This window comes from Chelonoidis abingdonii, chromosome 6 (assembly GCF_003597395.2).
Source record: "Chelonoidis abingdonii isolate Lonesome George chromosome 6, CheloAbing_2.0, whole genome shotgun sequence".
NCBI classification, from domain to species: domain Eukaryota; kingdom Metazoa; phylum Chordata; order Testudines; family Testudinidae; genus Chelonoidis; species Chelonoidis abingdonii.
The window spans coordinates 2,302,749-2,317,732 of NC_133774.1; the positions used below are offsets into that span (position 1 = coordinate 2,302,749).

At 42.5% G+C, this 14,984-nt stretch overlaps 1 protein-coding gene across 5 annotated transcripts in view; it reads right to left on the reverse strand.

The window, feature by feature from the left end:
* UNC13B (unc-13 homolog B) overlaps positions 1 to 14,984 on the reverse strand; it is a 329,656-nt gene that overhangs the window by 128,587 nt on the left and 186,085 nt on the right. For all 5 annotated transcript variants that reach the window (XM_075066813.1, XM_075066812.1, XM_075066811.1 and 2 more), the window contains 3 exons: positions 12,690 to 12,768; positions 11,019 to 11,093; positions 10,195 to 10,414 (listed from right to left, as the gene is read on the reverse strand). In XM_075066813.1, the coding sequence (XP_074922914.1) occupies positions 10,195 to 10,414; positions 11,019 to 11,093; positions 12,690 to 12,768 (374 nt within the window). The remainder of the gene's footprint in view (positions 1 to 10,194; positions 10,415 to 11,018; positions 11,094 to 12,689; positions 12,769 to 14,984) is intronic.

Below are 14,984 nucleotides of genomic sequence, written 5' to 3' on the forward strand. Positions count from 1 at the left end.
GAGTGGATTATGATAATCTAGTCTGATCTCTGGCATTATCACAGGCTGATGTGTCTTTGAAAAACTCCCACTTAGAATATTGTAGCTATAAAAATTAAAAATATTTGCAAGGCTGTAAATTCAAAATTAAGGTGAAAGACCATAAGAAGACAGGATGGAGGTGAAGTAGTCAAACCAAAAAAGTCCAACGAGTGCATCCTGTTCATCTACACATCTCCAAACCCCAAGTTTCCTAGAAGCATGAGATAGTAATGATGGGATCAAGATTTATCATTCCCTGATAAATTTCATAGTCATGTTAACTGCTCACAAGAAGTTAGCACCAGTTAGGTTTAAGCCATGAATTAAGGACACTATTACCACAAGCAACAGACTGGACAAGCTAGAGAACAGCAGCTTATAAAATTTACAGAGGCCCCCCAAGATGGGAGGGGTTGCAAGCACTTTGGAGGACAGGATTGGAATTCAAAGTGACTGACAAATTGGAGAACTGGTCTCAAATCAACAAGATGAAATTCAACAAAAACAAATGCAAAGTACTTTGCTTAGAAAGGAAAAATGAAATGTGCAACTACAAACTGGGGAATAACTGGCTATGTGGCAGTTCTACTGAAAAGCATTTGGATAACAAATTGAATATGAGTCAACAATGTGATGCAGTTTCAAAAAAAGCTAATCTCATTCTGGGCTGTATTAACAGGAGTGTCGTATGTAAGACACAAAGTAAATGTCTCACTCTATTCAGCACTGGCAAAGCCTCAGCTGGAGTAGTGTCCAATTCCGGGCGACGCCCTTCAGGAAAGATGTGAGAGTCCAAACTGGAGACAGTCCAGAGAAAAGCAATAAAAATGGTAAAAAGGTTTAGAAAACCTGATCTATGAGGAAAGGATTAAAAAAGTGGGTGTTTTTAGTCTCAAAAAAAGATGACGGGGGACCTGATAGTCTTCAAATAGGTTAAGGGCTGTTATAAAGAGGATGGTGTTCAATTGTTCTCCATGTCCATTGAAGTAGGGCAACAAAGTATACCAGTCATTTTCCAGCTACTCCCACAAAGCAGATTTTTGTTAGATATTAGGAAAAACTTTCTAACTATAAAGGTAGCTAAGCTTTGGAATAGGCTTTCAAGATAGGTTGTGGAATCCCTGGGTTTTTAAGAACAAGCTGGACAAACACCTGTCAGGGGGAGGATAGCTCAGTGGTTTGAGCAGTGGCCTGTTAAACCCAGGGTTGAGAGTTCAATCCTTCAGGGGTCCACTTAGGGATCTGGGGCAAAAACTGGTCCTGCTAGTGAAGGCAGGGGGCTAGACTCGATGACCTTTCAAGGTCTCTTCCAGTTCTAGGAGACAGGGATATCTCCAATTATTATTATTATTTATTTGATGGTCTAGGTTAGCTTTATTTAATCCTGCCACAGCACAGGGGCTGGACTTGATGACTTCTCAAGGTCCCTTCATGCCATACATTTTTATGATTCTATAAGATAAACAGGAATATCAGACTTTACCCTACACACAAGTTTGCAGTGGTTTACTAAGGGTGTGTTTTTAAACTGGACTTACTTAGACCTGTGCAAAATTCTGTGTGGACACTTATCAGTTTAAGAGAGTGTCTTATTTTGGTCAGCTTAATCTGTTTTTACTGGATAAAGTTAAACTGAAATAAACTACTTAAACCCAGATCATGGTGTCTACCCACAATCTTGCATCTATAACTAAACTGTTTTAAAAATACACATGTAATTACACCAGTGAAGGTTTACGTGTAGACAAGAGCCTTTGGCTCACAGGAATACCTGAGGATTTGAGAATGTGGTCAACCCCTCCATGAAGCTAACAGGTGATACTGGGAAGTGATTCACACAAAGCATTGATATTATGGTTATGGAAAATTTTTCAGAGGCTATTGACTGAGTGTAGAGACAGGTGGGACGGACCTGTCCCAGGGGCCACAGCAGAACTCTGGGGGCTAATTTATCTCTATAGATTTAGCCACGGGTTCTCTGCTTTGTCCCAAGGACTCACACAAGGAGCCTAGGGCTGGGTTGTGTAAATTGCTAGCCTGCAGATGGAAAGAGGGGCTTGTGGAGTCTGGAGCGGGGCACCAGGGTTGTCAGCAGCCAGTAGTTTTGTGTGAGTTTCCTCCAGCCGGCAGACAAGGCTCCCTTGTGCTGCAAGCAGGCAGTAACGATTCCCCCTGTACACCTTGCATAACCCCAAAAGGGTCTCAGTAATCCCCATAGTGTGATATGCAAGCACCTCTCACCTCCTCCCAAAGTGATATCTTGTATCCAGTTACAGATTGAACATTCAGTAAAGATGTGGAGCTGAAACGATCCAAAGGGCAACACTCGGAACTTCAAATACAAAGTACAACGCAATTCTAACATGACTAAGGCTTTCAGTCACAGGGGTGTACACTATCCCCTACATATATCTACATATAGTAAAATCCTTGAGTGACTGGCCTAGAACACATAAGCTTATTGAGAGAAACCAAAGAAGCAAACAGTCCAATTTTATCAGTAATATCTGGGATCCTGAAATCTAGAATAAACTATAAAAAAAAATAAGCTTTACAGACAATAACTTGCAATCCAATCCCTAAGAGCTTCAGCGGCATGGGTGAAAGTGTTCTGTTTTTCAGCATTACTTTTGGAGGAAATCACTGACCACACAACATGTGAATGTAAATGATTTGCTATAAATGATAGACAATTCCTAACTTTAAGGCCTGCTTGCTCTTACACCACCACCATGGTTTCCACAGAAAGTCAACGTAAGGGAATTAATTATCTGTGTCATGGTACCAATGGAAATCCAAAACACATTAGGTGTGTGAAGATGGAGAGTGGTTTCAAATGGTAACATCTCATAGTAAATGTGAGCCCTTGTTCATTCCGTTTTTTGAAGGCTGTTTTATGTCAGTTTGAAGGTTTTTTGTATAAGAATAAACTCTCTTCCAGTGAATGACTGCAGTGGCAGAGTTCAAAGGCCTGAAGAATATACAAGTTCTTGAGCTGCTCAGTGCCCTATACACGGGGTTTGGATGTCCCCAACACGCTCTCTAGAAATCAGTCATGATATGGGTCAATCTGGCAGTGGATGCAGAGTGGTTTGGTTCCCTCTGCATCCACTTACAGATTGACCCATACCATGGACTGATCACAACTATCAGTGAAGCATAACAGCACTGGCAGTTTAATGGAAAAAAATCAAGACGGCAGCATTGGTGGTATAGAAGACAGCTGTGCAGTAGGAGGAGAACGATTGGAAATTATTTATTCTTAGAACTTAAAATAGACATTCAAATGTAAAGTAAGGATATTCTTACTCATTCTGGGCAAATATTTCCCAAAATACAATATTAGGAGCAAACAGGTGCTTTAATCATTGCTCAGCATGGAAAATGAAATATTTATCACTACTGCAAACTTACCTGTCACACAGGACAATCCAATTTCAGAGCCACTTTCTGAGGTCATAATATGTTCAGTGTCTAATAAGCAAAACTTTCCTATTCACAAAAAAATGTTACTGGCTTCCAGGCTTGAATCGAAAACTATCTGAAGAAGTTTAAAGTGAACTTAAGCTCCAGGAGCCCAAATGGCATCAGAAGCCAGAAATAATTAACACTGTTTTCATCTGGTGTGGAAACTAAACCCCTTCTTGTCAGATGCCAACATAGCCACAGCAATCAACGCGTCATTAGCTACCAGTTAATGACTGCAGTACATGGTGATGAGGGATTCTCCAGATGGTCTAATGTTCAGTGGCCTGTCTTCTGAGTAGCACCGACCAACAAGAACACGTGACCCCAGTGTCATGCATACCACGTTGGTTCCCCATTCAATAAAAGATTCAGTTTAAGACCTTGATCCTTTATTTTAAGACCCTCAAATGACTGAGCCCTGGCTATCTCAGGGACTAGTCACAACAGTTGTAAACCTCAGGCAGGATGGAATTAATAGCATGAAAAATCAGACATAGGAGTAAGACACAGGGCCATCTCAGTGGCTGGTCCATAGCTGTGCAATTTCCTTCAATGAGGACCTTACCATCAGAACATCCTCACTCTGAAAACCCTTCAAAACTCTGCTCCCACTACTTCTATGCCTTCATTTCTTAGTGTCACAGCCACTCATCGCCAACCTTCGATTCCCCCATTTATACCAATCATTTTCCAGCTACTTCCACAAAGATATCTGAGGCTTGAGAGTCCTTTGAGCACTACTGCAATTAACAGTGCTGGGGCCATGTTCAGAGTGCGGGATACAAACCATCTTTTCCCAGTAGCTTTCCCTTAGGGATTTCAACAATAGCTTGATGTGAACAGAGGATAAAAAGAAAGGAAGAGTGAGAGCACTAATGGAAAAAACTTCTAGCACATCTGAAAATGGAAGTCGAAGGGGATGAGACAATATATAATTAATTGGTCAAGAGAAGATATGTATGTAAGTACAGTAACTCCTCACTTAATGTTGTAGTTATTTTCCTGAAAAATGCGACTAAGCAAATGATGTTAAGCAAATCCAATTTCCCCATAAGAATTAATGTAAATGAGGAGGTTAGGTTCCAGGGAAATTTTTTTCACCAGACAAAAAGAGTATTTTATATACATACACACATGCACATACACACACTATAAGTTTTAAACAAAATTTAATACTGCTACACAGCGATGACTGTGAAGCTTGCTTGAGGTGGAGGAGTCAGAGAGTGGGATATTTCCCTTACTGCTCAATGATGAACTAGCAATTGGCTGAGCCCTCAAGGGTTAACTCTCAATCTATAAGGCAGCAGGAATGGAGGGTGTGTGAGAGAGAGAGAGTATCAGAGGGGTAGCCGTGTTAGTCTGGATCTGTAAAAGCAGCAGAGAATCCTGTGGCACCTTATAGACTAACAGACGTTTTGGAGCGTGAGCTTTCGTGGGTGAATACCCACGAGAGAGGCACATTTCCCCTTTTAAGTACACTGCCTTGTCAATTAGATCAGCTTGCTGAGACCGCAGCTGGTGCAAGCTCCCTCCATCCTGAGCCCTGGTATGTCTTCCCTGCTCTGTGGAAGATGGGGTAAGTGGGGTGCAGAAGCAGGGGGGACACCCTGACATTAGCCCCCCTCTTCTTCTCCCCCCTCTCCCCCCCGCACAGCAAGCAGCAGTCTCGGGGGAGCAGCTCCAAGGCAGAGGTAGCACATGGCAGTGGGGTGAGGGACAGCTGCAATTGCTAGCCTGCTAGGCAGCTGCTGCACAGGGAACTTAGGGGAGCGGGGAGCTGATGGAGGCTGCCAGTCTTCCCTGGTTCCAAACCCCCACCAGCTAGCTGCAATGGGTTGCTCTTCCTGCAAGCAGCAGACAAAGCAGGGGGCTGCCAAACAATGTTAGAAGGGAGCACTGCACAACTTTAAACGAGCATGTTCCCTAACTGATCAGCAATGAAACAAAGTTAGCCGGGACGACTAAGTGAGGAGTTACTGTACGTTAATGCTCATATCACAGCAATAGGCTTATTATAAATACCTGTACGAGACAGAACTTGGAACTTTGTATTCCTTGGAAACAAGAAACTGGTGTCAATACTAGCTACAAACCAGATGCCACAACGACAACTGCCATACAAGAATCTAGACATATTATCCCTCAAACTTCTGCATGCAGGGCCGGTGCTGCCATTAGGCGACCGTAGGCGGTCGCCTAGGGCACCGGGATTCGGGGGGCAGCTCCTGTCGCACCACCGAAGGACCTTCTGCCAACGTGCTGCGGAAAACAGCGGCAGGCAATTGAGCAGCTCAATGACTGCTGCTGTCTCCTGCGGCATTTCGGCGGAGGGTCCTTCTTCGGCAGCGTGATGGGAGCAGAACCGGAAGCTCCCGAGTGCCCCGTGGGGAGTGCACAAAATGCCATCCCCTGAATTCTGCCTAGGGCGCCAGAAACTCTGGCGCCGCTCCTGTCTGCATGCCTTCTTTCATGACATCCCCTATGCTGGGAACGTCCTCCATGGACTGAGCCATAAAAAATGCTACTCTCACTCTCCATGATGCCTACAAGAAATCAGCCAATCTATTACGAATAGGCAGTAAAAAATATATGTTGAAAGTCAGGGGCGGCTCTAGGCATTTTGCTACCCCAAGTACGGTAGGCAGGCTGTCTTTGGCGGCTTGCATGCGAGAAGTCCCTGGTCCCGTGAATTTGGCAGCAGCCTGCGGGAGGTCTGCCGAAGCCGCAGGACCAGCGGACCCTCCGCAAGCATGCCGCTGAAGGCAGCCTGCCTGCCGCCCTCACGGCGACTAGCATAGCGCCCCCCGTGGCTTGCCGCCCCAGGCACGCGCTTGGCGTGCTGGTTCCTGGAGCTGCCCCTGTGAAAGGTTAACAGTAGAGAAAAACTTTATGTACTTTGATATTTTCCCTCTCCTTCACTTTTATGTCTCTTCTGAGATAATAAGGACTTCAGTGCAGATACTGTTTCTACCAGCGTTTGTACAGTGCACACAATGAGGCTCCAATCCTACATAGGGCACCTGAGCACTACCATAATATAACCAACAAAAACTAGATTCGGTTTAGATTAGAAAGGACACTATGCAGAGCAAATTTGAACCCAGGTCTCCACAGAATCTCAATATATTTCTGGTTTCTGAGAATCAGTACAATCAGGGCCGGCGCTTCCATTTAGGCGGCCTAGGCAATCGCCTAGGGCGCCAGGATTATTGGTGGGCGACATTTTGCCGGAGGGGGTGGCAGGTGGCGCTGGTGGAGCTGCCGCAGTCGTGCCTCCGGTGGCAGCTCCACCGGAGCCGCAGACCAGCGGACCCTCCACAGGCACGACTGCGGCAGCTCCACCGGAGCCGCGGGACCAGGGCGCGGGGCGGCGAAATTGCCATGCACCTAGGGCGCTAAAACCCCTAGCGCTGGTCCTGAGTACAATATGTCCAATAGTCTTATTCCATTCAGCAAGTACAGGAGTTCCTGACTCAAAAGAACAAAACCTCAGGCAACCACTCAAAATTTCAAGGTAGGATCCAAAAAATGGCATTTGTTTTGTGACCTTGCTCACTGCAAATCCATTTTACTTCTGTAACTTAATTCTGTAGACTTATGTGGAATTAGTGAAACTACATTTGGAGAGCATGCTCTCAAACTGTCAGAATAAGGATTCCTGCTAAAAGAAAGCCCCACACATCTGAGCTTAATGCAGCTGGAAAAATTCAAAGTCTCAGATTTATTTCATCTCAATTCTTCCTTTTCCTCCAGGAATCCCTATTATGATTAGAGATGAGTAAGCCAGCTGGGACCTCTGCTCATTCCTCATACTCAACCTATACCCTTATCTAAAGTTTGAAAAAATATATATATTTTTCCACCTTCTTCCCTTGCAAGCTTCGGCTAGAAATTGGAAATACAGAAATATTACCACCAACCTGGCCAAAAGTGGGGAATACTGGAAAACTCATGAGAAAACTTTTTCATAGGAGACTTTTTTCAGCCCTAATATTTGTGCCAACCGTACGCCTAAACATTATGATCCATCACCACCTCTCCAATTTCTCTACAGCTCCTTCTGTCTCTGTCCCCTCCTCCTCTTGATATTATGTTCTCCACCTTCAACTACCCTCTTATCCTCAGCATCTTTCCACGCTCTGGCTAGCCCATCAATTATCTCTACCCTGTTGCATCCGTTTCCCTCTGCTACTGGGCTGCTGAGCACCTTTGAACTAAATCCACAGAAACCAAATGAACTCTGCAAACTTCTCCTTGCTAAACAAGGTAACTTTACCCCCACCTAAATGTTTCCTGATCTCCAGCTCGCTGCACTTGGTCACCATTCTCCACACAACCTTATTCACTGAAGTATCACACACACAGGGCTTGTCTACACTGCCCCACAGTTCACACTAAAAGGGTGTGAATACTACTCCAAACCAAAGTGCTGTACTGTATCTACCCTGTATGGATACTGAGGATGCAAATTAAAGAGTTCCTAGTTCATGTTAACATAGTCCTCTTCAAAAAGGACTTTATTAATGCAAGCTAGGAACATTTTAGTTGGCACCTGCAGCATCCGTACGGGGCAGGTACCACACAGCACTTAGATGCACACTGCTATTCACCCCTCCAAAGTCCAAACTGCAGGGCAGTGTAGACATAGCCGCAGATTTTGATAGGATGTGGCCACAACTCCAGTTTCATACAGGTTTCTCTCTCTTCCATTTGTTCTCCATTTTTTAAATTCAAGTCTATGAATAGCAATTTATTAAAATACATTCCCAATTACTGCTTCTATTTCACTCATGAATTATCCTCTGCATGAAGTTTTTGCTACATTCCCTTAGTACTTAGCTCTTTCTTAAATGCTGATTTTAATGCCATTATCTCAACATTTCGATGTCCTTTATTTCATCTTTTCTGGTTACTATAAACCTATTTGTCCTTGGCTCTCCATAGAGTTCAAACTTCTTTTTATACTGGTACCATGTTATAAAAATGTCACAGTACCATGTATATGCATTTTAATTATCTCCAGGTGCAAATGTTTTAACAATGGCTAACGTACAAGGATTTCAGTGGCTCTTCATCTCAACACTGATGACCATCTGTACAACAAACAATGCTTTTTAGTTAACTGCAGAAACAAACTGGAACAAAACAAACCTGACCATGAAAACCCAGAGTAAACATGAGCACTCCTGCCATAGGGACAGACATTCCAACTCAGGAGTTAAGATGTCTGACAAACTTTCATCCCATGTCCTTTTAAAGACATTGTACTTTTGTGGCTGACCTAATACTTCTAAATTATAGATCACATTATAATTCTGTTTTTATACAGGCTTGTCAAAAATTGGTTTTTATTTTTGTATAATGTTGATGGATAACATCAATGTTTATTTTTAAGCACTTTTATTTTATTAATTTAAATTTTCACAGTTGTAAAGTAGGCAGGGATCAGACAATAGGAGGATTAGACAATTATTTATGACAGTGGGGACAGATTCAAATAGTTAAAGCTTTATAATGTTCAAACACAAACTGTCCACTTTACAAAGTAAATACTCCTTAAGTCAAACTAATGTTAAAAGTTTTCAAGAAGCATTTTTCTTATTTTGATGATCTGTACATTTTGATCATCATTAACAGAAATATTTTTTCCTTGGTTGTGTGTGTATGCAGAAAATTGACAACTACCGACATTTATCGAGAAAAGTCTCGTCTTTCCTAATTAACCTAATTACGTGTAGCAATAAAAATAACTCTGTTCCAAGCACACCAAATAATTGATTAGGTTCATTCTCTACTGTAACCCTTAAACCTCTCCTTTGCCCTTATTATATCTCATTTATAATGTAAGCTCCTTGTAGCAGGGCCCTTGGAACTGGTCTGAAAAAGCATCATGCAGTGCTGCAGAAATAATAAAATTAATTAGCTCATCACTAGCGAGATGGGATACTCCTTATATGTCTGTCTAGATTCTTACATGGCCCTCATTTGCTATAGGATACCATCATCTCAAACATATTGTTTGTATGAAGGTAGTGACTGGAGGCTCCAAGCAGGATGCGTGCCCCATGGTGCTGTGCACGCACAGAGAGCGCCTGCCCTGAACAGTTGGCACTCTACATAAACAAAGAATAGGAATGGAAACAGGCACAAAGAGGAGAAGTGACTTGCTCAAAGTCACAGAGCAGGAGCACCCAAGCTCGAAACATCGAGTCCAGTGCCCTACCCACTAGATTAAGCTGCCTCTCCACATTAATGGATTCATCATAACAAACACTCTCCAACCTGTAAGGCATATGGATATTGCAGATAGGGAATTGAGGCACAGAGATTAAAGGACTTGTTCAAGGTCAATCGAGAAGATTGTGGCACAACCAGGAATTGAACCTTCCTTTATAGTACTTCAGACCAGTGCCTTACAACACAAGTCCATCTCTCTCTCTCCTTAGAAACAGCTTGTGTCTGCAAGAGGGTGGTGGTGGTGCAGTACAGCAGCAGTGTAGAGCACAGTTTCAAGATCTCATTTATTTCAGAAAATGTGCAGTAATTTTAATAGAAGCGGAGAGACTTCACCAGGAGTTAGACCAGCACAGATCTAAACAAACCGTCAGTGAAGAGGTTCTGTCCATGTTCACAGTTTAGTCCCCTCCCATCCCCATTCCCACACACCCCACTATCAAAATGTTACAAGGAAAAGCCACTCACTCTGTAAGCAATCAGCATTCAGCAGATCTTGGCACTTCTCGTGACATTTGACCCCACATTCAGTGCAGCGCATACCCTGCCTTGCAATGCCCCATAGGAGTCCTTCACACTCATAGCAATATGTAGGGGTTGTAGCTGACCACACCTCAAAATTGTGAGGGGTTGTGCAGGAGATAGGGTAAATTAAGGCTTGCAGGGTCTTCTTATATACATGAGATTTCTGCAATACAAGAACACACACAAAGCAATGTCTGTGATTGGGATGCTATTAACATGCACTGCTTGGCAAGAGTTATTCTGGGAGGATGCAACTGTTTTCTTTAGGAAATGTATCATTTTTCTTAAATGAAAGAGAGAAAAGGTGAAGATTAAATCATCAGCACTTGCCACGTCATGCCTGATGGAGCCATGACTGAGGTAGCCAAGCATGTTAAACCTAGGACTTTGTAGAAATGATGTGCAGAAAACACCCATTTCAAAATCAGTTTTTACAGTTATTTTAAATAAACCATAACCAATGGCATTCAGAGAGCAAAGAAGTCAGGTCTGCATGTAATAGCACACTACATAACCAAGTTCTACTCAGCATATCTTAGTTCATAAATCAGACCCTTACACACTATTCGAAGGTTTTATCTGGGACATCATATTTGCCACACATTTTTTTAAAAACCAAGTAATAGAGGTTGCTTTACACCTATACTCCTTGTCTGAATTCTGCAATGCTCACTTGATACTTCAAGAAGAATACAAATATTCACAGAACCATATCCCCCTTTAATTTGTTTAGGAAAGACCCCGGGGAGCAAATAAACTCTACTTACCAGCTCCTCATCCTTAAGAGAAGTTCTAGTGGCCATTGCTGAGGTAATTCCAGCCTTCCTGGATTGAACCAGTGACTGAGAAGGGAAAGTGTCTGTTATTCATTACAAAAGTGTACACAACTTCACTGGAGGTCACATACTTGTACACACACAAAAGGGAAGATGCTGTCACCCTCAAAAGGTACTGAACAGAAAGTCTACAGAAGTCAACAGCTCTGCTCCATTTTCCAAATGGCAATCTCCTTACCCCAGAAAGAGTCAGGATGTGTACTTGCTAACCATTTATGTTTCCTTCTGCCCCAATCCACTCTGTTCTGGAGTGAGTTTTACTATTTTCCCCTGTATGAAGTGTAGATAAAACAGGTTTCTCTCCTGCATCCTTGAAACAGACAAGGTTTATACTGTGTTCTAAACTCATGCTCCACCTCCTACATTCAAGTTCACACATAGACAAAGGAGATGAAATTATCAGACTTGTCACGTAGAAAGAGCTCCAAACAGGGACGGCTGGATGAGGTCAGAATGAGGAGGGCAAACTAAAATCTTGGGAAGATTTTATGGGGTTGGAAGGGCAGCATGCGTCTGTGTGTCATATTCAGCGGCCATCCCCAAATATAATGAACATCACTGCTTCTCAAAGTAGCTACTTTCACTTTACGGATGATGGAAGGACTGCAATCTTAAATTTCTTAGGTTGCTCTTTTTTCAGCACCTGCCACTGGATTCAACCAATATCTAAAAGGCTAGAAAGCAGATTAGGTCCTTCAGCAAAATACTCCAGCTGTAGGAAGGCAGATAAGGAAATGAGAGAAGATGTTGCTGGCTCTTATAAAGCCAGCTAACCCTCTCAGGAGCAATCTCTTACTTTGATTTATGACGTTTGAGACAAGACTGAAAAGGTTCATTCAGTTAGTGATGTGGTGGGCCAGAGCATGGCATACGCATGCATTGTGGTATGGCAGAATTCAAAATAAAAAAGCAAAAACAGTGGAGGGGAAGTAAAGTAAAAAAATCTTTACTTCAGGCAAAGACATGGTGGACAGTTTTTAGCTCCACTTACCATAGCCTGTAGAGAAAGAGTGAAAGCATACAAAAGAAGTAGAATAGGTTAATTCCATTATTACTAAGTTTCCAGAGATACAAGCAGTTAGTAAAACATACCCTCCCAGGCTCTGCATGTATCAGATGACAGATGTACAAACCAAATTCTCTATCTTTACATAGAATACATTTAAATATCAGTGTATGGAGGTTAGAGATTTTGCAACTTCTCCCAAGTGTTAATATATTAGCTGTACCTGATACAATATTCAACACCATCTGTAAAAACTACACTGATCTGACATGCCATCAGTGTAACAAGCAAGCTGACCTCACTGTTTGTATGGTTTATATAGGAACATTTAACAGTGTGTGAACAGGTTTCAGTAACGGGAAGAATTTTTAACATTCAAGTTGCATGACAATTCCTCTGTACAGACACTAAGATACAGTAGGCAGAGTTACTTCTCTCTAACATTCTTAGCACCTTGTATTTTTCTGAAACATCAGTATAGACATTAACATTTTCTACCATAGTTTATAGATAAATTGACCGGAGTAATAAACAGTATTGCACCTCAAGGCACAAAGTGACCACAGCAATTATATTTATAGGAAGAAAAATCTTACCAAATCACTGACAAGTGGAATTGGTTTCTTTTTGCGTAGATCAGGCATGCTGTCAATGCCATAGAGACCACCTGCAGGCCTGGAAGTACAGGGGGAAAATGTGTTAAGGTCACAGAAATGGCACAGTATGATACCATCACAAACCATCCTGTAGAAACCAAACATGGCCTCCTGCAAATATTGATCACTCTGCGAATAAAATAATCAATGTAAATACAAGGAATCAATCTTGACACATGAAAGATTAATACACTGAAATGCGACTCAGTAACAAATAGAAACTGCTAAACACTACAATGAATAAACTTGTCAATTCTGAATGCTGAGAAGCACTCTGATTTATTTTGGTATAACTGCATCCACAATTTACTGCTGGTATTTTGAGCTTCATGTCATAAAATTCCTTGGAGGTTTGGAAACCATGCTGACCTCCTCATCTTCTCTCCTCACCCCCCTCCACCTCGCAATGAAATCAGTTTCAATCTCTTCTTCAGAAAATATCTCACATGTTGATAGAGGAAATGCCAGAAGTTATCACATAAAATTGTGGCAGCAACACTTCAAACTCTAGATGGACACACTCCGTTCACTGTAACTCCAGCCTCTTGTCATTTTGTGTGTATCTACCGGCATTCAGAACACTGCTACAGCGTGAGAGAGAGGTAGGTAAGGTGGGAAAGTGTCAAAGTGAGAATGACCAGCCTAAAGGTCATACCCTGCTGTCATTCACATCCGTGCAGAACACAAGTCCTGGGCTAAAGGCCTTTGGTGGGAAGTTCCATATTTTGGGGAAAAGCAGAAAACATTTTTCTAGCTTTTTTATGTTTATGATGCCAAGGTTATTTCTAATATTCCAAACCTCAGGGCAAGGATGGCTTTCATCACCTACCACTAAGCTGACAGGTAGAGGCATGAAGATTCATAGACAACAGGAATACAATTGCTGCAATATGGTAAAATAATATTCATTTTACAGCATCCAGAAGAGATCCAATTTTCTTTAAATCAAAAACTTAAAAGATTCCCCTCTCCAAATATAAAGTTTGATAGCTTTTAGTATACTCTCTTTTCCATGCAAGTTACCTGACCATTGCAGGATTCCTGTAACAGAAATAATCATCGCCTTTAAATCGCAAACATTTTCCATATAAAGAGAGATTTTAAAATATTATAGATTTCCACACTGAAGTGCCAGCCATTCGTTAATAAAGTCGGCAGTAGAGTGAATGGTTACATTCTTTCCATGGAAACCAGAGTCATTTCCTTGGCTTCCTTGGCAACCCTTACAGTGTGTAGTATTAAATGGTACAGTTTGTTTTCTTTGGTGAAGAAAACAATCACAATGGACACAGCTCAGTCAGTGGCGGGACACTCCACTGCCCCCTGGGCTGGCCAAAGATGCACACTCCGGGACCTACTTTTATACCGTTACAGGACAGATTATTCATCCCTACTGACGTATTGAGGTACAGCCCCTTGGCTCCTTAGGGTGCTGTCTCCCCTCTGATCATGTTGTTCCAGACAAACAGATCTATCCATCATGTTGTCCTGTCTTTAAGATGCACCTGCCTGTTCCTTGTTATGTCTATGGAGTGTCCTTGTATTGGACTGTCCAGGTGCCATCTGGGCACAAGTTCCTCTTGTTAGCACTTATATGTGTGAATGCACCTGCTTCTAACAACCCTCTTCTCATCAGCTTCTGTGAGTGAGGCTTGCCACTGGCTCACAGCTCAGCTTTTGCTTAGCAATGCCTGGAAGTACTTTTGTTCAGGCTTCAGGCCTCAGACTAGGCCTCTGACACAAGAGTTTATGTTTCAGGGCCTCATTTAACTACACATAACAGCATGCTGACTGTTGTGGACCAGCTCACCAAAATGGCCATTTTGTACTATGCACACATCTTCTGACTGCGGAAACTCTGTAACTAGAAGGTGTGCATATATCTTCTACTTCCATGCCCCCTCCAACCATCTTATAGATTCTAGGACTGGAAGGGACCTCGAGAGATCGAGTCCAGTCCCCTGCCCTCATGGCAGGACCAAATACTGGCTAGACCATCCCTGATAGACATTTATCTAACCTACTCTTAAATATCTCCAGAGATGGAGATTCCACAACCTCCCGAGGCAATTTATAACTACCCTGACATGTTAGATTTTCCTAGGGGGGCGTCCAACCTACACCTCCCATTGCGTGCCCAGTTTAAGACCATGCGTTGCTGGTTCTATCATTAGAGCGCTAAGTGTGGACCAGCGCTTTCTCCCTCCTCCTGATGACAACCATTTTAGCTGACCT